This window comes from Salvia miltiorrhiza, chromosome 3 (genome assembly GCF_028751815.1).
Source record: "Salvia miltiorrhiza cultivar Shanhuang (shh) chromosome 3, IMPLAD_Smil_shh, whole genome shotgun sequence".
NCBI classification, from domain to species: domain Eukaryota; kingdom Viridiplantae; phylum Streptophyta; class Magnoliopsida; order Lamiales; family Lamiaceae; genus Salvia; species Salvia miltiorrhiza.
Window position 1 is genome coordinate 11,191,077 of NC_080389.1, and position 26,418 is coordinate 11,217,494.

The 26,418-nt window shown below is 36.3% G+C and overlaps 1 protein-coding gene across 1 annotated transcript; it reads left to right on the forward strand.

Annotated features, from left to right (window-relative positions):
• Nucleotides 1-2,977: 2,977 nt before the first annotated feature.
• Nucleotides 2,978-25,528, forward strand: LOC131017489 (protein ILITYHIA-like). The gene is made up of 60 exons (XM_057946237.1): nt 2,978-3,182; nt 5,227-5,612; nt 5,772-5,903; nt 6,015-6,396; nt 6,527-6,673; nt 6,856-7,040; nt 7,118-7,244; nt 7,372-7,445; nt 7,777-7,853; nt 8,187-8,223; nt 8,300-8,466; nt 9,003-9,186; nt 9,518-9,595; nt 9,999-10,118; nt 10,216-10,275; nt 10,402-10,527; nt 10,606-10,726; nt 10,817-10,986; nt 11,546-11,848; nt 11,933-12,049; nt 12,130-12,231; nt 12,311-12,460; nt 12,663-12,827; nt 12,906-13,082; nt 13,156-13,278; nt 13,481-13,561; nt 13,635-13,751; nt 14,429-14,601; nt 14,960-15,037; nt 15,139-15,286; nt 17,015-17,137; nt 17,256-17,312; nt 17,381-17,491; nt 17,607-17,798; nt 17,878-18,051; nt 18,553-18,663; nt 18,768-18,837; nt 18,930-19,008; nt 19,210-19,312; nt 19,388-19,558; nt 19,657-19,779; nt 19,864-19,977; nt 20,276-20,382; nt 20,472-20,523; nt 20,609-20,715; nt 20,783-20,842; nt 20,927-21,041; nt 21,389-21,499; nt 21,615-21,752; nt 21,834-21,956; nt 22,094-22,165; nt 22,598-22,710; nt 22,819-22,977; nt 23,069-23,165; nt 23,244-23,426; nt 23,856-24,050; nt 24,385-24,564; nt 24,667-24,799; nt 24,908-24,986; nt 25,173-25,528. The coding sequence occupies exons 1-60, from the start codon at nt 3,065-3,067 to the stop codon at nt 25,210-25,212; spliced, it is 7,917 nt and encodes a 2,638-aa protein (XP_057802220.1). The 5' UTR covers nt 2,978-3,064; the 3' UTR covers nt 25,213-25,528.
• Nucleotides 25,529-26,418: the final 890 nt, after the last annotated feature.

Genomic DNA, 26,418 nt, shown 5'->3' on the forward strand with positions numbered 1-26,418 from the left:
AGTTCCCTTTTCAACAATGTCTCTCATAAAATGTAGTCTTACATCAACGTGCTTGGAACGCTCATGAAATGTACATCACTTTGATTATCACACAAAATGGTGATAGTATCTTGTTGAATTCCAAGCTCTTGTAGCATTCCTCTCAACCACATTCCTTCTTTTATAGCTATGTACTTGGCCTCTGTTGTTGAAAGAGCCACAATTGACTGAAGCATAGACCTCTAGCTTATAGCAGAACCTAGGGCTGACAAATCGTGCGGGTCGGATCGTTATCGGGTCGACCTGATATCGACCCGACCTGATAAGGCCAAACCTGAACCGACCTGATAAGGGAATGCTCGAACCCAACCCGAACCCGACACGAACCTGACACGAACCCGATATCAACACGATTTGATCCGGGTTGACACGACACGATAGCGACACGATCTGATAACGACCTGATAACAACACGATTTGAATCGGGTTGACACGATAAAATAACGACACGATCCGATTACGACCTGATAACACATAAATTTGATTTGATTCATTCACAACAACAACAACAACAACAACAACAACAACAACAACAACAATAATAATAATAATAATAATAATAATAATAATAATAATAATAATAATAATAATAATAATAATAATAAATACAAGATTCGTCACATATGCTAAACATATCCAATCGACATAGGAGGAATTTAGAATGAGGCATAAAAGTATAATAAAAGAAACAATAGTTAAAAAATGGAAGATATTGAAACCCTAAACTAAACTAAAGTGAAGATAAACTTGGGTGTGCGGCGGAAGTTGGAAGAATGGAAGATATTGAAACCCTAAAATGAAGTGAAGATAAAAATTTAGAAATCAAAAAATAAAAAATTAAAATAAATATTTAATAAAAATAATAATATCATTATCGGGTTACCTGAATCCGACCCGCACCCAACCCGAACCAGACCCGAAATTATCAGGTCCTTATCAGGTCGACCCGATAAGGACCCAAACCTTATCGTGCGTGTTACTAACCCATTAATTTCGTGTGGTTTCGTGTCGTGTTTTCGTGTTGTGTCGAAAATTGTCAGCCCGCCAAAACTATATAAAATAAACACGTATCCAATTTGAGACTTTCTAATGTCAATGCTAGCTGCATAATTAGAATCTACAAAACCAAATAGAACATCCTTAGTTCCTTACCTTCATTAGACGTTTGTTTAAGCAAAATTCCCACATCTTCAGTTGCTTTTATATATATTCATCTATATTGTAAATTCTCAATGAGTCCTTTCTGGATTTGCCATAAGCCAAGTGACACTAATAGAGTGTGTCAAATTAGGTCTAGTACAAACCATGGAATACATAATAGTCCCTCATCCATCTTGTAAAAATAGTTATGTTTTATTTATGAACACTACCCCACAATAGATTATCCTCAATATATTAACTTATTTACCTATTCTACCACACTATTAATTTGTTGTCATGAGTTAAATCATTGTAACATTCATTGTTAATTGTTGATTCAAAATTATCAATATACATGTATGACGATATACCATTTATACATATCATTTTTAGAAATTATATATGAAAAATAATTAAAAATAAAAGTCACTACTAATTACAACAATATGTAGTCGTTATTATATAGATTATATTATATTATATGATTCGGAATAGATGAATGAATAAACAAATAAAATACAAAAAAATTATTTCTAAAAATAATAAGGTAATTTTGGCGAAAAAACACAATTTACTATTTATATATATACATGTAGATAGATAGATTACTAAAAGGGTTAATTGCCCCTAAATACACCACTTTTCCTTGAATTCTACAATTGCACATCACCTTTAAAATCCGCCCTTAAATACACCACATTTTCTTGAATTCTACAATTGCACATCACCTTTAAATCCGCCCCAAAATACACACCTTTATATTTTTTCTGTTTTTGCACATGACTAAAAACTCCTCAAGAAATAAATTAAAGTGTTAATTTATAAATTTAAATATCTTTTTAGCAGCGAAAATATAATAAAATAAAATTCTTTATAAAGTTTAAAATCATATATATATATGGTCAAGTTAAACAGAGAATTATTATATATTTCATTTTGAACAAATGTATACATTTTACGAACAGATCAATATAAGTAACGAACAGACGTATTTGGTAAAAAAAGATAAAAACTCGCCACCAGCATGATTCGAACCTAGGGCAAATTACTGTTCATACGGTACATTGATTTGTTCATCAAATTTATACATCTGTTCGTTTTTGTTTCACGAATTCTCTATTCTCTAAATATTTAGCATTATCTGTTTAACCTTTCTCTCTCTCTATATATATAAATAAGTATTTTCGTAAAGAAATAAATTCTCTAATAAATTTTTAGAAAGAACTTGAATTAAAAAAATAAATAAGTCATGACATTAAGAAAATAAAATGAAACTTTTATTTTAATAAATTTCACACAAATTCGATATAATTTGGAATTAAGAGTTACAATAATCAAAAGTACCATATGATGATATGAATAATATAATGAGTTTGAATTTTTTTTTTTAAAGAGGCCCATTCGACTCTCCACGCGCCTCCAATGTCATTTACCTTAAATATTAAATATGGGATAAGCATACATAGTATACTTAGTGTGAGAACATGCAATTATTGTCCACGTTAATAAAATGGTACCACATACGATCATAACATTCATAACGTTAATAAAATGGTAGCACATACGATCATAAAAGGTGATGTACAATTGTAGAATTCAAGGAAATGTGGTGTATTTAGGGGCAAATTTTAAAGGTGATGTGCAATTGTAGAATTCAAGGAAAGGTGGTGTATTTTAGGGCAATTAACCCTTACTAAAATTAAAATAAAGCTCCTCTCAAAAAAAAAAAAAAATTAAAATAAAGCTGTAGAGTGAAAACGTCAATTTTATTTACAGTTGGTATAAATAGAGTGTGCTTACTCCAAAGACTGAATTTTGTCCACTCAGATTCTAAGTCCTAAAACCCTAAGTTTGAACCCACGGCAGCTCATCCCAATCCGCTCCAATGGCGTCCAATCCCATCGACTCGCTCACGGCGATCGCTGCCACGGTCTCCACGCCGTCCACCAGCCGCCGCGTTCAGATCTTCCGCCACCGGATTCCGGCCATTCTCGACAATTTAGGTACCATAACGCAAAAGAAATGCATCTGCGCACTTAGTCTGAATCTTATTGATGGATGCGCGCCGTGTGCGATATTTTTGAGGGAAATTAAATGTGTGATAGCTGCCTCTAAGCATTATTGACCTTTGCTACATGCAAGCGTTTTAGCGCCCAGTTGCTTCAGTGGAGAACTCTGAACTTCTCATTAAAGTGGGCGGGATTAGTTTCTTATGCTAGTTGATCGAATGAGTATTAGTTCGTGTATGATGAATTAGCTGGCGGTGTAGTTTTTCATTTCCCAGTGTTGCAAACATGTAATTCTGTTATTTGAGTTAGTTATATGACAACGGACATCAACGTGTTTCTACTCGAATCGTCAACTTTTTCAGTTGATCATTATCAATAATTTTGTAGCTGTTGGTACTGCCCCCCTAGGTTTTGCATACTAGCTAGGATAGCTAACTGGATTGATGGGATAATAAACACCCAAACCACTTATCTTGTATCAATTTTAATCACTGTTTTTTCTCATTCATTTCCAACTTGAATTACTGATTTTGAGCACAGTCAATATCAAAGAAGATGCAGTTGTCAGCTTACAAGTGCTGTGCATTAAGGAAAAACTGTCTGTTTTAGATGTAGATGACAAAGTTGATATTGAAAACGACATCTTGGACAGAATGATGGATTATTGGAAGATTTAGGCGTGCTTAGAATGTTATCAGATCTGAATGTATTCCTTATTCTTGTAGGCAGTCATAAAATAGAATTATATAATGAACGAAAAAATGACATCTCTTTGGTTAGACAATTCTTGTTAGAGGTTTATATAATTATCCTTAGAAGTAACTATATATTGTTTAACATACAGCTTCACAAAGCCAACCTTTTCTTATGCTTACTTTGAACTGAAAGGCACCCATGATTCATGTGTGATTTGTTTTGAAACTTATTCTATCCTAAATATGGAAAATGTCAAATTATTGATGGCCGGCATTAAATATGGTTTAGAATCTTTAGATTATTTCTGAACTTTTGCGATCTATTCCCTCCGTCCACAAAAAAAAGTCTCTTTTTGTCATTTTGGGACGTCCGCAAAAAATAGCCCCTTTCCATTTTTGGAAACTTTCTATCACATGGTGGGTCCCTTTCTCCACTCACAATACAATTAATTATTATTATTAACACTATTTTTTGAGTGGGGCCCATTCTCTACTCACAATACACTCAACTATTTTAAAACCTGTGCTGTCTCCTTCTAGGACTATTTTTTGTGGATGGAGGGAGTATCAGTTATTGCTGTCAATTATATTGACCAAGTTAGTCAAATGGTTGAACTGAAATGTTTAGATATCTTTTGGTTGTCCTAGATTACTTCACAGTTGTCAGCGAACAAAAATTCAAGACTAGGTTTAATCATTTTCTGGAAGGAAAACTTGAAAGTAGTAAAAGTTAAGTTGCTGTGTCAATTCCATAACCAGTCAAGCAAATATGTAGTTCCGATTTCTCTAGTTTTCTCCATGACGTATATTATTCAGGATTTTAAATAGTATATTAAAATAAGCGTGAATCTGTACTAAATAGAAGGAACGCTAAAGAGATTCTGCCATTATAATGTTGTAATGCTGTCCTTCTCATAGACAATGGTGCTATTTTCGTCTTTTAAGTTTGTTTAGTGATACGTCATAGAGCTTGGTAACCATGATCAACAGTGGAGTGGAGTGCAATGCTTTACATTCAGATTTGTCATCTTAGTACTTTTAGGTATCACCCCTGGACAGAGTGAAGTAAGTGTAGGAAAGAATTCATAGTGTATTCTGGAAATGTAATTAGATTTAATTACCTTTTGTATTGGTTTTCGTAGGACATGATCTGCCATTAGCTCTTCATGGAAATAAATAGTATCTCGTTGATGAAATTTCATTCTTGCATAGATCCCAAAAGTACCATTTTGTTGGAGCATTTTGTGCGTTTCTTTTTCTTGCAATCTTGCAAATAGGTATTCTCTTTGGCATTTAGCATTTGTAGACATTATTGTTCAACTTTCTGACATATGTTTCTTCAGACTCTTTGCAGGTGACTGCTGAGTTTGTGTCGGTATTGGTTGATTTAGTTTTCCAAACATTATCCATCTACGATGACCATGGATCAAGGAAAGCTGTGGATGAAGTTATTATTAAAGCCTTAACTAAAGACTTATTCATGAAAAGTTTTGCAGCAACCCTTGTACAGGCCATGGAAAGGCATTCAAAGTTCCAGTCACTGACAGGAGGTTACAGGCTTCTAAAGTGGTCTTGTATACTCTTAATTCATAGTCAGTTTGCTACCTTATCAAAGAATGGGTTGTCTAGGGTAGCCCAAGCACAGGCATTGGTACTTCATATGGTCATGCAAGGACCATTTGGTGTGAGAAGGGCTTGCAGGAAAACCTGCTTTCATTTGTTTACAAAGGTCTCCTATTCATTTTCCTTTTGTGATTTTATGCAACTTACTAATGGAGTTTATTTTACTTAATTCCCTTGGTTTGTCCAATTTCATTTTCTGAAGTTTGTTTATTTCACTCTATTCAACTTCTTATCTAAATTTTGTTTCTTTTAACTTAATCTTCAGTCACCAAACATATATAAAGCATACATGGAGGAATTGAAAGATGGAAGGATCCCATACAAAGATAGTCCGGAGTTATTATATTTGATGCTTGATTATGCTAATTCTTATCCTTCCTCATTTGATAAACTGAAGGTAATTCTTTATACACCATTGGTATATAACATGCATTGTGGTAATAATCATAGTGTACTGATTCTCAAGATTTCGGGTTTGTGAGCTTATTCCTTTTTGTTGGTTTTACAGGACTTGTTTCTTGACTTATATGTTAAGTCAGTTCTGAATGCAAGGGAAAAGCCCACAAAGGGCCTCAGTGAAGCTTTTCTTCCGTTATTTACTCATATGTCGCATGAAGATTTTAAGAACACTATACTCCCATCTTCTCTCAAGATGTTGAAACGAAATCCAGAACTTGTTCTCGAATCAGTTGGAGTTCTTCTGCAATCTGTCAACCTTGACTTGAGTAAATATGTCTTTGAAATTCTCCCAGTAGTATTAACACAGGCTAGGCATGCAGATGAAGGAAGACGACTTGTTGCTTTGAGCATAGTTAGGTGCTTGAGCCAGAAATCTAGCAGTCCTGATGCTATAGAAGCTATGTTTACTGCTATCAAAGCGATAATGGGAGGTTAGTGTTTTAATTTGTCTGATCCTTGAATAGTTATTAGTAGAGCTGATATTAATTAGTAATAACTTCTACTTGCAATTAAGCAATTTCCTGACACTGGTTGATAATCTCATATATGTGATATAAACAGGTTCGGAAGGTCGGCTTACATTTCCATACCAGAGAGTTGGCATGGTTAATGCACTAAGAGAAGTTTCAGATGCTCCTGAAGGAAAATATTTTAGCAGCTTGTTTCCAACAGTGTGCGGATATCTGTTGTCCTGTTACAAGGATGATGGTTGGTCTCTGCTTAACCTCTATCGATGCATGCATCTGTACACATTCATTCTTAAAATAGCTTGGACAATTTTTGTTTAATTGGACCTCTTTTCTGTAGACCTTCATTGCAGAAATGGTGTCATGCACTCGGAAAGTATATGTTCTGTTGTCTCTCTTCTTATTGAATTTGTTGATTTGCAGGAAATGAAGAAGTAAAGCTTGCAATTTTGTCTTGCTTGGCATCCTGGGCAGTAAAATCAGGAGATGCTATTTCTCCGGATTTAGTTACCTTCTTTGTTTCTGGACTCAAAGAGAAGGAAACACTGAGAAGGGGTTACCTTCGCTGTCTGCGGTTAGTATGCAGAAATGCTGATGCGGTTATGCGGGTGAGTTTATATGTGGTTCACAGTCTGTTTCAAATATTATTCCTCATTTTGCTCATACCTTGTGTTGGTTACTCTAGATGTCATCCCTATTGTTGCCTCTTCTTCAACTAGTCAAAACTGGATTTACTAAAGCGGCACAGAGATTGGATGGTATTTTTGCACTTTTCTGCGTGGTGAAAATTGCTGCTGTTGATGTAAAAGCAGGTGCTTACTTTTCCAGCTTTTGTTTTGTGTTCTGCTTCATTGCACATGCTTTTTGGCTGCATACTTTGTTGAGGAGAGTGATTCATTGTCAATATCACATGTTTCTCGGACCTTTCATTTCCTGTAGATGAGACTATATCAAAGGAGAAAATCTGGCAGTTGATAGTGCAGAATGAGCCTACAATTATTCCAACTTCCTTGGTCAGTTTTCAGTCTCCTGTAGTTTTCTGAAGATAAAATAAGCAATTTATTTCTAACTTAATTAGACAACTATATCTGTCTATGAGCTATGGCTATATTTGGAATAATAACCCGTATGCAATATGTTTATATGCTTATTGTGAAAAGAATTGGTCAAGAATACTCAGCATGCTTTCAGTAATTAGATGAATGCATGTTTCTGCATTTTGTAGGGGAGTTGAAAAATGTCAAAGCTAAAATCTTTTTTGCAGCTATAAAGAAGGAAAGCCTTAACATTCCTTTTTGGACCTTTTCCTATATCCACTCAGCTAATATTATTTTAGTTTTGCAGGCATCAAAATTGTCAGTTGAGGACTTAATGGCGTGCATTGACCTTGTTGAGGTTCTACTTGTTGATTACTCTCAAAGGTATGCTTCATTTGACATGTGATAGAATTGAAGCACATTATTAAATGAGGAATATTAGTCTCTTCTGAATTGCCGATTATCAAGCTCTTTCTTGTGTATTTTCTCCAGAAATTCAATTGTACATCCATTGGTAAATCTTTTCAATCAGAAAACAGAAATGTGCGCTTGTGCTTTTTGTTATTTAGCATTAAGTTCTCAATGTTGTGACTAAGATACACTTGCCTAGTTAAAGTTCTTGGCATTTTAAATTAGAAGCTATGGAAAATATTTGATGTATGATCTTACGAAATTTGATGTCCAATTGTTTAAATTGACCTGTCTCTTATGCTGCAGGCTATTGGAAACTTTTTCTACCAAGGCATTCCTACAGGTGATTAATATTAAGATACTCCTTTTCTTATGTTGCTATAATTTTCTGTTATTAATTGTTTAATCTTATGCATCAGCTTATCTTATTTTTGCTGTGCCACCCGAATTGGGAGATAAGGAAAGCAGCATATGGCACTTCCAGGAAGATTCTTGGTGCATCTCATCTATTAGCTGCAGCTATTTTGCTCGAATTTTTGAATTATCTCTCTGTTGTTGGAGAAAAGACTATTATTCTTAAGATGAGGTAATTCAATAGTCATACACTCCTTTTGCTTCATTTTAGTTCCTTGTGTGGTTTTTATTTGAATTACTAGATGAACCTTTCAGAAATTTAGATAGGTGAAACCGTGAAAGTCAAAACAGATACAAGCTTTCCTTCTCGAATGTGTTGGTGGTGTCTTGACAAAAACAATGACCTGCTCAAAATTTTCATTTCCCGGATGCAAGTACAAAAAGCCTTAGGATGATAGGTGCTAGCCCACTAGTTAAGGAAGGTTGAGACACTGAGAGATATATTTTTTTGTTGCTGTCATTGGTGGTTTTTGATTCTGTCCTCAATATCTGCTATCATTTTGCTAGTTCTATCATTAAAACAGTACGCATCTTGGTGCATTTTTGATATCTTATGGTGGCTTCCAATATGACAATTGTGAATCTATTTGCTTGGACTTACCCTTTCAAGTTGCTCCTTTCTTGGTTTACATATTGCTCTAATCCTGTTCATCTCCTTGGTGTCTGAGTTGCTTTCCCCCCTTAGAGTAAGTCGTTTTCTTTATTCAGTGATGCAGAAAATGTGACAGACTCTCAAGTTCCTTTCCTTCCATCAGTTGAAGTTTTAGTGAAGGCATTAGTTGTAATAGCACCTGTGGTTTCAGCTAGAGGTCCAGATGCTTGTGTGCAGTTATTGCTTTGCTTACATCACCCATGCATCATTGGCACAGGGAAAAAAAATGCAGTTTGGAGGGTATCTTTCTCTTCTTAATTCACTTTAGTTGGTCCTGTTATGTTGCTTTCGTTTGCAATTTTCTTCTGCATAAATTGGAATACTTTGCTCTTTTTATATCAACTTGAATGGAGCTTTTGGTGTCCATTAAAAAGCGACGTCCTTCCAGGATGGGTGGTATTAAATTTTAAATTTTTATGTTTCAACTAGAAATAGGCTTCTCTGGTTTCCAATTCCACAATTAGAATGTGTTGAATCTGTGAGTTAACAGGGTTGATAGTCTTCTCCATTGATGATGTGTGCATCATTTGTTTCTGTTATATTGTGCTAATATTCATTCTTCCTTCTTCAGAGGGTGCAGAAGTGTCTGCAGAAATTGGGAATTGATCTGATTGGTCTTATTACTGCTGATGTTGTTAAGTTATGCAAGGTAATTGCTTTTCCTTTCAGAAATGTTGATTACTACTCACTTTCTGAGTTCTGTATGCACTAAATATTCCTGTCTGATATCCTTTTGTAGTTGGGTTCTGTTGATTTCTCAGACTACATTATCTATTTACTTTTATTTTGTTCATGTATTATCGGTTTAGCCTTGTCCATATTGGCAGAATTGTCTACCTTTGTGATTCTATCAGATTTAAAAACTTCCTAGTTTTCAAGTTAAGATCAACTAGTTGAAAACACTTCAAGCATTTCCTGGAACTGAGACCCACTTGTGGACCTTTTGCTTTTGATAAGTGAAGGCACGTCGCACATATATGATGTTTAATTCATATTTTTTCAACTTGGATGTTTTTTATTTTTTATTTTTTAAATTTGTCTTGTCCATGAAGGGATTATTAGGTTCAAATGGATTGTTGAATTCTAATCACATGGAGCAAGAAGCAGCTTTAAACTCCTTGTCAACACTGATGTCTATTATACCAGGAGATACTTATACACAATTTGCAAAGGTTGGCTACATCCTTTTCTCTGTTCTTTCTGCTATGTTTTAGATGAAGATAGTTGTATGGTTTCTGTGGCTCTTATTACATGAATCATTTTTTGTAGCACTTTATTGATCTCCCAGATCGTGTTGCTCATGACGCACTCTCAGAAGTTGATATTCAGGTTTTTTTTTTTACCCTTAGATTGAGTACAAATTTTTGTACATTTTCATCATTTTTTCCTGATGCTATTTCTGGATGTTATTTGTGCTTGTTAATGCATAAACTGATTAGTCCTGTTCTGTTTCAGATCTTCCATACTCCTGAGGGAGTGCTTTCTACTGAGCAAGGAGTTTATATTGCGGAGTCTGTTGCCTCCAAGAATGTGAAGCAAGCAAAAGGACGGTTCCGAGTTTATGATAAGGATGATGACCTGGTAAGTGATATTGCGACTTTTCATTTGGAAGTATGGAGATGCTCTTATTGTTCTTAACTGAGGCATGCATGTTTTCAGGATCAAGTTAACTCTAATCACTCGTCTGTTACTTCGAATCAATCTATAAGACGAGATGTCTCCAATAAAGAGGTTGCTGTTGCTGGGAAAAAAGATGCTCCGAAATCAATGAAAAAATCTGGCAAGCTATATTTGTCAAACTCATTTCAGATCCCAATCACCTTTTTATTTAGTAATACTTACCTATTATTTTTTCTAATTTTGTTTCTAGAGAAGATAAAAACCTCTAAAGAAGAAGCCCGTGAATTGCAGCTTAAGGAAGAGGGTCGCATTCGTGAAAAGGTCATGTTAATTCAACAGAACATTTCTTTGATGCTCAAAGCTTTGGGAGAAATGGCCATTGCTAATCCTATATTCACTCATAGTCAGCTTCCTTCTTCGGTTAGTTCTTCTTCCATTATTAACAACCTTTTATCAGTATTTCTCTTGATTTTTACACTGTTAGGCTATTAGCTATAAATATACTAGCTGGTAATAACCTATAAAAATGTTGTTCTTAGAAGTTTTTAGTTTGTGTTTTTGCTTCTGTAGTTTGATTTAAAAGAAGAATAAGATGCATATGAAGATAGTGCTGGTTGTGGTGTTTCTCTGTGAAGAATTATGTTTCAAGAATTTCTCAACAAATGTGTTATGAAGCAAGGACATTCTGTTTGGTTTAGAAGGATCTTGTTATGAGTTTTCTTGTACTTAAAATACTTTGACAAGCACTAGACTGAGGTGCACATGCTTGCAGCATAAAATCCTTTTTTTTTTTTTTTACCTGTTCTTTTTTCTAACGAGATGAAGTCATTTGTCTCATAGTAGACGTATTAAAATCCAGCTAATGCATACTCTACTTTCTTTTTATAAATATCTAGTATCATAGTTTCTTTATTAGATAACATGGACTCTGAATCTGGGTTGATTTTAATGATATAATATTTCTCTCATCATTTTTCAGGTCAAGTTCGTCAGTCCTTTCCTTCGGTCACCAATTGTAGGTGATGCTGCCTTTGAGACATTAGTGAAACTTTCAAAATGTACTATTGATCCCCTTTGCAATTGGTCTCTTGAAATTGCAACTGCTTTACGACTGACTGCCACTGAAGAAACTAGTATCTTGTGGGACTTATTTCCATCTATTCGCGACGGAGAGCAAGATGGAACTCCATCACTAGGTCTTTTTGAACGTTTAGTTAGTGGCTTAACCATCTCATGCAAATCTGGGCCTCTTCCAGTTGACTCATTTACATTTATTTTCCCGGTAAATTATTCTACCCTGTTCCTATTCTTCCTCTTTTTTTCAATGCATAAACTTACGCCGGAATTGTTATGGATTATTCTGCAGGTAATTGAGAGGATACTTCTATCTCCGAAGAAGACAGGTCTTCACGATGACGTTCTCCAGATACTTTTCTTGCACATGGATCCTATTTTACCACTACCAAGGATTAGAATGCTATCAGTTACGACCTTCATACTAAACAGCCTATTACTATACCATAAATTTATGGGTTCTAATGTTACTCATGTTATGCTTTTCAGGTTCTCTACCATGTTCTAGGTGTTGTCCCGGCTTACCAATCATCTATTGGCCCAGCATTGAATGAATTGTGCCTTGGTCTACAGCCTGATGAAGTAGCACCTGTATGGCTCCGTTATTGTTTCTGGTAATCTATCTCACAAATATGACTGGCTCACTTTATTTCACTTGTTCTTCGTACAGGCTTTGTCCGGTGTTTATGCCAAAGATATTCATGTAAGAATGGCTTGCTTGAACGCTGTAAAGTGCATTCCGGCTGTCTCCAATTGTTCGATTCCTCAAAATGTCGAGGTTGCGACCAGCATATGGCTTGCTTTGCATGACTCAGAGAAGGTAGTAAGGCCAAATGGAGATTTTTGTTCCCTGATTTAACGAACTATTTTGAAACTTTATATTCAGACTGAGTAATTTGCTTAAATACTTGATGACATTGCCAATCACAAGGCCAAATGAATTAGAGTCTTGTTCCTCGATTTTTCTCCCTAAAAGCTAAAAGAACCTTACTTGAAACTTGTGTATGATTTATGATGTTTAGTCAGTCGCGGAAGTTGCAGAGGATGTGTGGGATTGTTACCGTAATGACTTTGGTACCGATTACTCTGGACTTTTTGGTGCGCTTTCACATGTTAACTACAATGTTAGAGTTGCTGCAGCAGAGGCCCTTGCTGCAGCTTTGGATGAAAAGCCTGATACGATACAGGTGATACAGCAATCCAGTTTCTGTAACCTGCACTAAGTACTCAATTCGTTTTGACTTTTTTTATTGTTAATTATTCAGGAATCTCTATCAACCTTGTTTTCCTTATACCTCCGCGATGCTGGATTTGGTGGGGAGAACATTGACTCTGGTTGGCTTGGCAGACAAGGGATTGCCCTAGCTTTACATGGTGTGGCGGATGTCCTCCGAACCAAAGATCTTCCCGTTGTGATGACTTTTCTGATATCGCGAGCTTTGGTACTCATATTTCACCACTTGTATTGCCTTGCTGATATCAGCTCTTTATATCTGACTGAAATTGAGCATGCAGGCTGATCCCAATGCTGATGTTCGTGGAAGAATGGTTGATGCTGGAATTTTGATTATTGACAAACATGGAAGAGATAACGTTTCCTTGTTGTTTCCCATCTTTGAGAATTTCCTGAACAAAAAGGTCTCTCCCGAGTTAGTTGTTTTCTCTTTATGTACTAGTTTTCTTCACATGCTTGTCCATTCTTGCTTGTAAAATTATCTCTGGATGCTATTATCCTGTTTGATTTTAGAATAGCACGTTCTCAACAACTGCTGTTGGCTCTGATCAACTGGATGGAATAAAATTAAATGCCTGCTTTTGTGTATATGGAATTTTTCTGCAGGCACCAGATGAGGAGAAATATGATTTGGTACGTGAAGGTGTGGTTATATTCACAGGAGCACTGGCGAAACACTTGTCGAAGGTCTTAACCATTCCCTACAAAAGCTTAATATAGCGAAGTAGATGCCTAGCCTGAAAATTCCTATTTATTGCAGGATGACCCGAAAGTTCATGCTGTTGTGGAGAAGTTGTTGGATGTCTTAAACACTCCTTCTGAGTCTGTGCAACGAGCAGTCTCCTCCTGCCTTGCACCTTTAATGCAATCAAAGCAGGTATTATGAGAAACCAGATGAGGAATGGTTGAACTTGTTGTGTTTGTATATGCCTATCATGAGCAGTCACCCCTTCTATTTCCGGTAATCCTTCTGGTATCTTGGTTTATTTTGTGGGTATTTCTGTTATAGAAGGCAGACATGTTGGCAAATACTCCCAACCTATGCATCTGACTTGAAAAATTAAATATTGTTCATTTGAGTGGATATTGATAACCCAGTTCATTATAGTTGGCTAATTATATTCTAGTACTAGTATGTAAAGTTGATCTATGAGTTTAGTTATATTAGCAATATAGTTTTGACTTTTTAATTCATATTCTTACAATCTTTTCCTTCCTTGAAAGTGGGATTTCGGGCTAATTTAATGACATAATTGTCCAGGAAGGTTTTACACGTATTATATTAATTAACACTTCTGGTTCATTTGTTTGTAACTGTCTCTCATTCTATTTAAACTATATTTTGTGTATACAGAAGAAAAACAAATATAAAGGGAAAACCCACCTGAACTAATGATTTTTCTATTCTATCTTGATGCCTGTTGTCTACTTCCCCCCCCCCACGCCCTGCTTTTAGATTGGTCTAATGCAATTTTTGGTTGCGTCTGTGGCCTTTTATTTTCTCCTTGCCCTTTTTTCAAGTAATTTTACATTTATGGTACGTTATGGCTTCAGGAAGAAGCAGGGGCTCTTATTTCCAGACTGCTTGTAAAGCTGATGAAGAGTGACAAATATGGTGAGCGCCGTGGAGCAGCATTTGGACTTGCTGGGGTGGTTAAAGGATTTAGAATATCATGTCTGAAGAAGTACAATGTTATGACAGCCTTACGCGATGGCCTTTCTGACAGGTCTGTTTTTATGAAGTTGTTTCAGGTGTTTTGTACATCAAACATTTGGTAGATTTGTTATTGCAGTATCAAGTTTTATTGTTCTACTATAGTGTTGCAGGATAATGAGCTGATATTTGACTCAATTAACAAAATGAAAACTTGAAAAGCTCCAGCTAAAGAATTAATTTAATTTTCGTTTCATTTTGAGAAAGAAACCAGTTAAACTAACTGGATGGCTTAAAGTATATATGGGAACCTCCCACCAAAAAATCTCCATTTCTTTAAACAATTTAGCACTATATCATGATTGGCAATTTTTAAGTGATTGTATCTGTAAACAATCAACTGGCTTTATGATATATATTTTTAATTGCAGAAATTCTGCTAAAAGCAGAGAGGGAGCCTTACTCGCTTTTGAATGTTTCTGTGATAAGCTTGGGAGAATATTTGAGCCGTAAGTATATAGATATTGTCTTGTAAAATTTTTGTTTTACCATGAATCATGAGAGCAATTTATGGATAATTCCCCACACCATTTCCCCTCCCCCCATTCAGGTATGTGATTCAAATGTTACCCCTACTCCTGGTGTCGTTCTCTGATCCGGTTGTTGCCGTGCGAGATGCTGCTGAGGGTGCAGCCCGTGCAATGATGTCTAGACTTAGTGCTCAAGGAGTCAAACTCGTTCTACCATCCCTTTTAAAGGTCCTCACTTCCAGATAACATTTCCCTTGAACTTGATTTTGATTGATTTAAGAGGCTTGGTTGATATAAATGTCCAGTAGAGTGCCAAATTCATGACAGCCAAGTGTGATGAAATGTGGTTAAGGTGGGAGTAAATCTAATCTTTTACCTTGTCGGAAAAATGTGGTGTTCTTTCTTCTGAAGTACACTTCCATTAGCTACTTGATCATCTGGAATTAAGATCTGCTACAAGTATCTGAACTTTTCCCTGCTGAATCCTGGTTTTTATAAAAGTGGACTGACCAAGAGAAGTAATGAAAATTTATCATTATGTGTTAGGTTCTGGTTCTAGGATATTCCTACCTTAAATTGATTGTATCTCGTGCAGTGTTGTCAAATTTCCGCCATGGCGGCGCCATGGCGGATGGCGGTGGCGGTTTTGGGCTAGGACGCCATAAAAATGTTATGGCATGGCAGTTTTGCCATGGCGGGTTATGGCGGCCGCCATATCCATGGCACCATGGCGGCCATGGCGGGATATGGCGGAAATTTGGCCCATACCCGCTTTACAGGCGGGTCGACCCGTTGACCCGACCCTTTGACCCTTTGACTTAGTTATATTAGGTTTAAAAATTAGGGTTTCAACATTGTAGTAGCCTCCAATGTTCAAACTTCAAACTTGAAACTGCTCAGTGGCGCCTCCTCTGATTCTCAGACCGGCGACCACTGCTCCGGCGACGCACCGGCGACCCACTGCTCCGGCGAGCTCCGGCGATCTCCGGCGACCTCAGATTAGGACTAGCATTATTATCTATCTATCTATTTCTTATGTCTTATGCTTGAAGTTGAAGACTTGAACTTATTATTGCATTTTGTTATGTTTAAACTTTGAACTTAGGAATATGTCATGTTTAAACTTAGGATATCAAGTTTTCTATGATTTTTCTTGGATTTTGCATGTTTTAATTTCATAATTTGCATATATATAAGTATATATATTATTATTTTATTAATCCGCCATGCGTCCGCCATAACCCGCCATGGCACCCGCCATATCCTTATGGCGGTTTTCAGGCCGGACCGCCATGGACCGCCATCCGCCATCGATAACATTGATCTCGTGTTAAATTGTTTGTTTTTTAAGTGTTATTAATTTCTCAATGTATTTAATGTGTAAAATGTTTTCCATGCTTTATTTATTTAATATTCTAAAGCATACACGCAGAGGGGAAAACACTTGTTATGTGAACTATAAATCCAAGGTTCTCATTTCTTTTCCTACCTGTTTTCTTTTGTCTGCTCTGCTCCCTCAATTCCTAAATGCATTCTGTTGATGAAATGATGCCCCAAGCTGGATCTAAACCAGTTTAAGCATATTGCTAAAAAATTTACTCTTGTAATTCTTTGTTTCCTTAGCTATTGCCAAAAGATTGGCATTTCTTGTAATTGACAGAAAATTTAGTTCAAGTTCTGGTATATCTTATTTTTCCCGAGCATCAAAAGCAGCCTTTTTATTAGGTTGAGATTTTATTAGGCCTGTTTTTTCTTTTGCTTTTTGTAGTAGTTCACATAATTAATTTCATAGTTTCTTTGTGCCTATTGATTTTTAGTGGTCCAACTTGGCATATTGTTTGACATGCTATTTTTCCTCCCTAATCAGTGCTCTACAGTAATCAATTTGTGAAGTAAAATATGAATTAAATACATTTTGTGTGGCCAATGAATGCTGACTATAATTTCTTGAGTTAGGGCCTTGAAGATAAAGCCTGGAGAACAAAGCAAAGCAGTGTACAGCTACTAGGTGCTATGGCTTTCTGTGCTCCACAGCAACTGTCTCAATGTCTGCCCAAGATTGTGCCAAAGTTGACTGAGGTATGTGCAGAATGCGAAAGTTCACTTTTGCCTTTGGCTGATTCCTTATGAACCCAAAATTCTCAGGGGCAAGTGTATGAGCTTTTGTATTTGAGCAGTTTTCTTAATTGTTCTGCAGGTTCTCACAGATACTCACCCCAAAGTCCAGTCAGCTGGACAAACTGCTCTCCGGCAGGTAAAATAACTATTATTGAAGCCTCCATTGCTGCATTGATACATATTTTGATGAGCTGTTTCAATTAGGTTGGAGAAGTGATTAAAAATCCGGAAATAGCAGCTCTTGTCCCCACTCTTTTGATGGGCCTCACAGATCCTAATGATTATACCAAGTATTCTCTTGATATCCTTCTGCAGGTAAATACATCATCTGTATACATTTTTGATGGTTGGATGTATTGGATTTGCATCATTACATTAAATTTCAATGACTTCTGGGTTTTTCAGATACTAATGGTTTCTGATTTTGCAGACTACCTTCATTAATACTATAGATGCTCCTTCTCTTGCACTGTTGGTGCCCATTGTCCATAGAGGGCTTAGGGAGAGGGGTGCAGAGACAAAAAAGAAAGCTGCTCAAATAGCTGGAAACATGTGTTCTTTAGTTACAGAGCCAAAGGATATGATTCCTTACATAGGCTTGCTTCTACCTGAAGTGAAAAAGGTAATCCACGGTGTTAAAAAGTTTCCGATGCCATGGATTATTTTTTCTTGTGAGAATTTACTAATTTGATATGAAACAGGTTCTGGTTGATCCAATCCCTGAAGTTAGAGCAGTTGCTGCCAGAGCCCTTGGTTCTCTCATAAGAGGAATGGGAGAAGATAACTTCCCGGACCTTGTTCCCTGGTTATTAGATACCCTGAAGTCTGATGGTAGCAATGTTGAACGGTCAGGAGCAGCTCAAGGGCTGAGTGAGGTTAGAACATTGTCTAAATTGCTCTATCATCTTTCTTCGCTACAGTAGAGCATTAGTGTAAAAAATGTCTTGTTCAAAGTTGCTTGATAGCAATGTGTTCATATACTCCCTACTTAACATTTTACATGATATTCAACTAAATGAGATAGAATATGTTGGAATGAAGATTTAAGTTGTTGTGGGCGCAACAAGGCATTCTGTGTAAAACTGCTTGAGAAGATTCTCAATACACTGTTGACTGTCCAGTTTTACATACTGAGCTTTGGAAGTATTACAGTTGTGGTTAGTAGTGTGAGTCATTGAAGTGAACTCTTTGATAGAACTCTCAAATTAAGTGAATGAAACGTTAACATTGATGCTCAATTTTTGTCTGGAGTTTCTACCCCTGGAATTCTGTTTTATTGTTTCTTTCTCTGCTTTCTGGCCAATGGATTATTCTTGTCCTTTCTCTTTTTTCTAAATGAGAATAATTATGCACTATGCTATTTCATTCTTCTATAGGTATTGGCAGCACTTGGGACAAAGTATTTTGAGGACTTACTTCCTGACATTATCCGGAATTGTTCTCATCCAAAAGCTTCAGTTCGAGATGGTTACCTAACACTGTTCAAGGTTAGATATTGAATATACCATGGCCGTGCTAATTTATTTTTGCAATCGTTTTCCATGCATTTAAGGTATGATATTTTGATGAAATTGCTTTATGCTTCCTGCAGTATCTGCCAAGATCTTTAGGTGTTCAGTTTCAGAAGTACTTGCAACAGGTTCTGCCTGCTATTCTTGATGGTATGACCCTTTAGATGAGTGTCTATGTAATTGTTCTTGACGTGCTGCTTGCCTCGTCATATTCAGTAATATAATGTGTTTGCATCCCCCAGGTCTTGCTGATGAGAATGAGTCAGTACGAGAAGCAGCTCTCAGTGCTGGGCATGTCCTGGTTGAACATTATGCAACTACGTATGATATTTTCAGCATCATTTCCTTTTCCTTAATGTTGGATGCTTATTTAAATCTGCATTAACTGTGAAATTATTATTCTTCCATACATAGTTGTTCAAACGTTGATTATTCTTCTTAGCCATATGCATTCACGCTCTCCAGTCTAGCTCTTTCTTTGTTGAATCAATTGTTGTTTAACAAAGAATTTCATTGTGTCAGGTCTCTGCCTCTGCTCCTTCCTGCAGTAGAGGATGGCATATTCAATGATAGTTGGCGTATTCGACAGAGTTCTGTGGAATTATTGGGTGATCTTTTGTTTAAGGTTTGTTTTCATATCCCTATCCATCTTCTTTCTCTCTTAGAATGCAAGTTCAGGTTTTCGTATTATCTTGTTTAGGTTGCCGGCACCTCTGGGAAAGCCCTTCTGGAAGGCGGTAGTGATGATGAAGGTTCTAGTACTGAAGCTCATGGACGGGCTATTATTGAAGTACTTGGAAGAGATAAACGAAATGAAGTTCTTGCTGCATTGTATATGGTTCGTACGGATGTCAGCTTAGTTGTACGCCAGGTACGGTGATTGAATTTATTTTGACTTGTGCTGCCAGATTCACTCTCCAAGTTTTCTTCTTTCAGAATTTTGACATTGTAACTTTATGTTCTACTCAGGCTGCACTGCATGTCTGGAAAACCATAGTTGCAAATACTCCAAAAACTCTCAAGGAGATAATGCCAGTTCTAATGAACACACTAATCACTTCTTTGGCTTCATCATCTTCAGAGAGGCGACAGGTTCCTTACCAGATCCTCATTTTTGAGATTATCAAAGACATGCGGTATAAATATTATTGAAATTGCTCTGCTTATAATCATTAGGTTGCTGCACGGTCCTTGGGCGAGCTTGTCAGGAAGCTTGGTGAAAGAGTGCTTCCCCTAATTATTCCTATTCTATCTGAAGGTCTCAGTGACCCTAATCCTAGCAGAAGACAAGTGCGACTTTCTTCCCTTCTGTACCCCTTCAATCATATTTTGTGTTTCTTCATTTCAAGTAAATAGTTCAAGGGTATCAATGCATGTGTTGCGCTATTGTTGTTTATGCATTATCAGGGGTATCAACTGGGGTATTGGAATAAAAATATTTTTGCTGTTACTTATAAACTGACATCTTGTTGCTGGGAGATTTTAAGTTCTGAATGTATCTGTAATTCTGTATTGAACTTGTTTTCGTTCCCTTCTTTCCTTTTTTCTCATTTATTTGTTGAAAGTATTTACCCTGGATGAGGTGCAGGGTGTATGCATTGGTCTAAGTGAAGTGATGGCCAGCGCTGGTAAGAGTCAGTTGCTGACTTTCATGGATGATCTCATCCCAACAATCCGGACTGCTCTTTGTGACAGGTACTTAGCATTAATCTCATCTGGTGGGTATTTTATTGCAGATTGTAGTGCATAGTATTGATAACCTTCTTTTGTGTGTTGCTTTGCAGCACGCATGAGGTTCGGGAGTCTGCAGGAACAGCATTCAGTACCCTGTATAAGGTATGCCTTTCAAATTACTTACGGAAAAAAAATCACCGGTTTAATGAATAAACTCGTGATATGAAAGCTGTCTTGTGGTGTGTAGAGTGCTGGTTTGCAGGCTATTGATGAAATAGTTCCTACACTTCTTTATGCTCTGGAAGACGAACAAACTTCAGATACTGCTCTTGATGGCCTAAAACAAATCTTAAGGTATTTTATGTGGTTACTTATTTTTACTTTTATGCCTGTTGTACTAAATGCTCTTTGTTGATTATAGTGTCAGGACCACTGCTGTGCTGCCTCATATTCTACCAAAGCTTGTTCACCTTCCACTATCGTACGTGCAAAAGTTTCATATTGCTTTGTACTTTCTATATAATAACTTTATATTCTTTGCTTACATAGTTCGGTTTGCCTACAGTGCTTTCAATGCCCATGCTTTGGGAGCTCTGGCGGAGGTCGCGGGACCCGGTCTTGATTTCCATCTTGGTACAATACTGCCTGCTTTACTCGCTGCAATGAGTGATAGTGATGAGGTATGCATTTCAGCCATCCCCCACTAGACAAGCCCACACTGTATAACAAGGTCCAAATATTGTAAACAAGACTGAAATTCTCAGGTCACGACTTGTATCTTAATAAAATTGATATATAAAGTAAAATTCATCAATGACTTGCATGTATTATGTTATGGAAGTATATATTTAATTAATTATCTTGAAATTAAAAGAGATCTATTACTTTCTGGTGTACAGCCTGTTGCATTCTTTTCCTCTGCAATAGCCTTTTCAACCTGATCTTGTGATTTTGTAGATTTATGTAGTTAAGTTATGGTTGTTGATATTTCTGTCTTCACATTTTGCTTTTTTCTGTGAAATCATAGGATGTCCAAAAGTTGGCAAAAAAGGCGGCGGAAACAGTTGTCTTGGTTATAGATGAGGAGGGCATCGAGTCTTTGATATCAGAGCTTCTGAAAGGCACTGCAGATAATCAGGCATGATTTTTGTTTATTTGACCAGTGATATCGTTGAACTCAACTCAGTGTCCAGAATTGCAAGTAATGTCATTTTTAGAGACACAGATCCTAATAAAATGATCTAATGTTCCAGGGCTCAATAAGAAGAAGTTCTTCATATCTGATTGGATATTTCTTCCAAAATAGCAAACTGTATCTGGTCGATGAAGCACCAAACATGATATCTACCTTGATAGTTTTGCTTAGTGACCCAGATTCAGCTACAGTTGCGGTAATTCTCAAATGAAAATCTGCTCAATCACATTGTGAATGACTATCGCATTTCAACTACTGTTATGATTTTTTTCTACAGGCTGCCTGGGAAGCATTGTTGAGGGTTGTAGGCTCAGTGCCTAAAGAGGTTCTTCCTTCGTATATGAAGCTGGTTCGTGATGCAGTCTCTACAGCTAGGGACAAAGAACGCAGGAAAAAGAAGGTATGTTTAATGTTTCCCCTTTTCAGATTGCAACAGGTAGAAGACATCTTAGAATCGCGATACAGGGAATTTTATTATTATATTTGATCTTTTGTAGATTGTTTATTTAAGTTGTAACCTTTATTCCACACTTACAGGGAGGACCAGTTCTGATACCTGGATTCTGTCTCCCTAAGGCACTTCAACCTGTGTTACCCATCTTTCTCCAGGTACTATCTGCCTTGAATCTTCTGGAAGTGGAATTCTACGTCTTTGTGATCTTCACTTGAGGTGGTGGTCTATAGTCTATATACATATGTATTGTGTTTGTGGGTAGGAAAGAATAATTAATGTTGGTGTGGTGTATACACATGTGTGTTGTGTGTAGAAAACAATAATTAATGTTAATGTGTGTGTAATTCTTTATATGACAATTGCCTAAAATGTTTCTGAGGAACTGAGTATATTCTTAGGTTATATAAGGTGGCTGACTAAGACAATTAAGCAATTTGAATTTAAATCTACAGCATTTATAAGTTAGGGGTTTAGAAAGTTATCGACGTCCATCAGGCATCAGGCAATTTCAGTGGTTTTATCCTTATTCAGTGAATAATTAATATTAGTAGTCTTTAATTCCTTGGTGTACTTTTTATGCTTTTCAGGGTCTCATAAGTGGATCAGCTGAATTAAGAGAACAATCAGCATTGGGTCTTGGCGAATTGATAGAAGTCACAAGTGAAAAAGCCCTGCGCGAATTTGTTATTCCTATTACAGGGTATGTTGTGTGATTCTTGTCATTGTTATTTCCTTTCCGCCTATTCAAAAATACCTTTGAGTTTTTAATAAAGTGGATGCCTGATATGATTGTACCTGTTATTTCTAGCCCACTGATTCGCATTATAGGAGACCGGTTTCCTTGGCAAGTGAAAAGTGCTATTTTATCAACTTTGAGCATCATCATACAAAAAGGTGGAATTGCTCTAAAGCCTTTCCTTCCCCAACTTCAAACTACGTTTGTTAAATGCCTACAAGACAATACAAGGTCAGCACATCAGAATTGCTAAATTCAAATATTAGCTACCGCGTTTGTTTCCTCAGCTCCTACTTTGTGCTTATGGAGAATTTTTATGCAGGACTGTTCGTTCAAGTGCTGCAATTGCCCTTGGAAAGCTTAGTGCTCTCAGCACAAGGATTGATCCATTAGTTGGTGATCTTTTGTCTGGTCTTCAGGTATAATCATATTTTGATTATTTCCTTCACATTGGTCTTGAAGCGCTAGAAAATAACCCAGCTCTTTATTGCTACCAGGCATCAGATCTTGCAGTCAAGGAGGCAATATTAAAAGCTTTGGATGGTGTTATTAAGAATGCTGGAAAAAGTTTAAGTAGTGCTGTTATAACGCGTCTCCACGCTCAGCTAAAGGATATGATATATAGTGAAGATGATCAAATACGAAGCTCCTCAGCTAGTATTTTGGGATTTTTATTGCAGGTTAAAAGCTATCATCTTTGGAATGTCATTTTTACTTAAGTTTTGTTTTTTTGTTTTTTTCTTGTAAATATCTTGTATGGTGAGCTTTGGGCCTACTTTCTTTCACATGATAAATACTCTACCAAGTCTACAATTACAACCACCTCCCATCAATATTTGATAACTAAATTTCCTTCCCCAGTTCAGATTCATTCATGAGATTGTGAGTTGCATGATTGCATGTTGATTGCTCATATATTTTTGGTGATCTAAAATAGGGCCTGTTTTGTGCATGTATATAGGAGAAAGATGTGTTCTTAAAAGGAGTTTCCTATTACGTCATGGATCTTAAATACAGTTGCTAGTTTTACAGAGAGACTATTATCGTTACATTTCTAGCCAATGAATACGGAGTTCTTGGTGTTAATGGGTGATTGTCATTTGTTACAGTACTTGGAAGGTGCTCAAGTTTCTGAAACACTTATGGAAGTAGCAGATTCCTCCTCATCTTCAACATGGACTACAAGACATGGATCCACTCTTGCCATATCATCGATGCTTAGACATAATGCGGCCATAGTTTGTGCTTCGCCATTGTTTACAGGCATACTTGATTGTCTGAAAAGTTCGTTGAAGGATGATAAGGTATAGCTTTTTCGTCACTGTATTTACTCTTCAGTTCTGGCACTAGGTGAACCAACGATTACTTTTCTAAATGTCAATGTTTTTCATCATAAATATATCATTGGAGAAAATGACAAATCCGTGCCCAACTTGTGGATGTTAGAAGTTTCCGTGAAGTGGTTTAAGATGGCACTTGTATCGTGCTAAATATGGCATGTGAATGGTTGAAAAGTCTATTCAGATGCATTGTAGATGCTGAAGGATGTAGTGATTCAGCAATGTTATTATTTTGGGAAATCTTAGTGACGTTTCATTAGTCAGCTATTGTGGTTCTAAAACTTTGGTTTCTCTGTAGTTCCCCGTTCGTGAATCATCAGTTCGAGCTTTCGGAAGACTTCTACTATATCAGAGCCAGAACGATCCTTCGAACAGTTCCGCACATTTGGCATCATTGAGCTATTTGGTATTGGCAATCCAAGACGACTCGAGTGAAGTGAGAAGAAGGGCCTTGAGTTCTTTGAAGAAAGTCGCCAAGGTACAATATTTTTATGATTATCGCAAGAATTTGCAGTGTTACATCCTTCATCAATAAAATGTTTTAATAGTAATCTAATCCCTACACGAAATTTTTTTGCAGGCTAATCCACAGGGGATTATACTTCACGTTTCCTTATTCGGACCTGCACTCGGTGAATGTTTAAAGGACGGGTCTACACCCGTTAGGCTAGCTGCAGAAAGATGTGCACTGCACTGCTTCCTACTGTCGAAGGGTACGTCTTTCTACTACTCCTTTCTGAATATCCACTCATGATTTACGATAGATAATCACCTGCTTTATATCGTCTCCAACTCCTGTTCTTCCACCTTTTTTCGTACAGGGCCGGAATATGTTCAAGCTGCACAAAAATATATTACAGGCTTGGATGCTAGAAGATTAGCAAAGCTTCCTGAACACAGGTGAGGAATTTTTTTCTCTCGCTTCTATAAAGCGCTCAATTACCTCATGTGCAATAAAAACGAAACTCTTACTCCCTTAAAACGTCCCAGCTTGTTTCATCCGAACCCTTCACGTTAAACCTATTCCTTGGAAAAATTAGGGTGCGCACTAAAGATTATTTACTATACAATTGTTTTAACTGGCAGTGATGATAGTGAAGACGGTGAAGATGACGTTAGCGGCTGATTTATCCTTTTGATTGTTGATACGGCTTGGCTGTCTATTGATGATATCTTAAATCTTGAGGGGCGGAGACTGCCCGGCGGGAGAAAGCCGATGCCCCCGATGTCCTATTTCTTGAGAGACCTCACACTCATATACACACCCATTAGCAGCAGATGCGGTATACTTGTGTTCCCAAATAGTAGTTGGTTTCTTTGTGTAATTGCTTTTGTAATTTTTGTAGGCAGCCATTTTGACACTGGAAACTCAGAGTGAGCGCCTGTGTTTTTCTATATAAAATCATATTTTTCGAGTAATGAAAATTATTGGGTTTCTGGTATATGTTTGATAGTCTGTGTGTCAATCTTCTGTTTTGGTGATTTTTAACCCCTTTTTCGTAAGCGTGATGCTATGCAGCCACTTAAGACTTGTCATAAGCTATTGAATAGGAAAAAACTTGATTCATTTAGGTATTTTTTTTAAATAGAAAAATAAAATAAAAATAATTGTAGCTAATTATTTTTATAAAAAATAAAAAATATCTAAAATGTAATATCATAATAAAATTTTTATTTAAAAATAAATAAATGAATTATGTTTTTTACACATTTTTTTGTAAGTTGCTCTATAAAAATTTTATTTGTAAAATATGTCGTTTTATATTAACTTACTCTATATACCCCTAATTTCATTAATAATATTCAAAATTTTAACCATTAAACTCGTTTCTTCTCCCTAGCTTCCTTTGCAGTCTTTCGTCTTTTCAAATTTTATTGAAATATTTTGAAAACTCTAAATTTTCTCTCCTTGTTTCGATTTTTTTACTCCAAATTAAGTTAGTGGTGTGAAATAAATTGAAAATTCCATCATTTAGCTGGTTAAATTTGAGAAAACGATGAAGAGTTTCTTCTATTTTACTCATGGGTATAATTGCAATTAAAAAAAATTTGGGTAAAAGAAGATTTATTAAAACTTGGGTAAAAGCTAAGGAGGACTTGGAGGGTAGTTTGTGGCTAGGCTAGTTATACTAAGCTTGCATAGATTTACTGCCAAAATCAAATGCCGCTAATATTTTGTCCACCGCCAAAATCAAAAAAATTGTTTGAATTCAAATTTTTAATACATGTACGAAACTATAACTAAAAATACATGTAAAAATCATTTAATAAAAAAATAGAAGAATTTGTAATGTTACAAAAATACATGAACTAATCCATTCTTTTAGATACA

Coding starts and splice junctions, on each gene's coding strand:
- LOC131017489 (XM_057946237.1), top strand. CDS start 3,065: ATGGCGTCCAATCCCATCGACTCGCTCACGGCGATCGCTGCCACGGTC. Junction 9,187..9,517: donor AAAAAAATGCAGTTTGGAGG/GTATCTTTCTCT, acceptor TTCCTTCTTCAG/AGGGTGCAGAAGTGTCTGCA. Junction 19,559..19,656: donor TCAGCTTAGTTGTACGCCAG/GTACGGTGATTG, acceptor TGTTCTACTCAG/GCTGCACTGCATGTCTGGAA.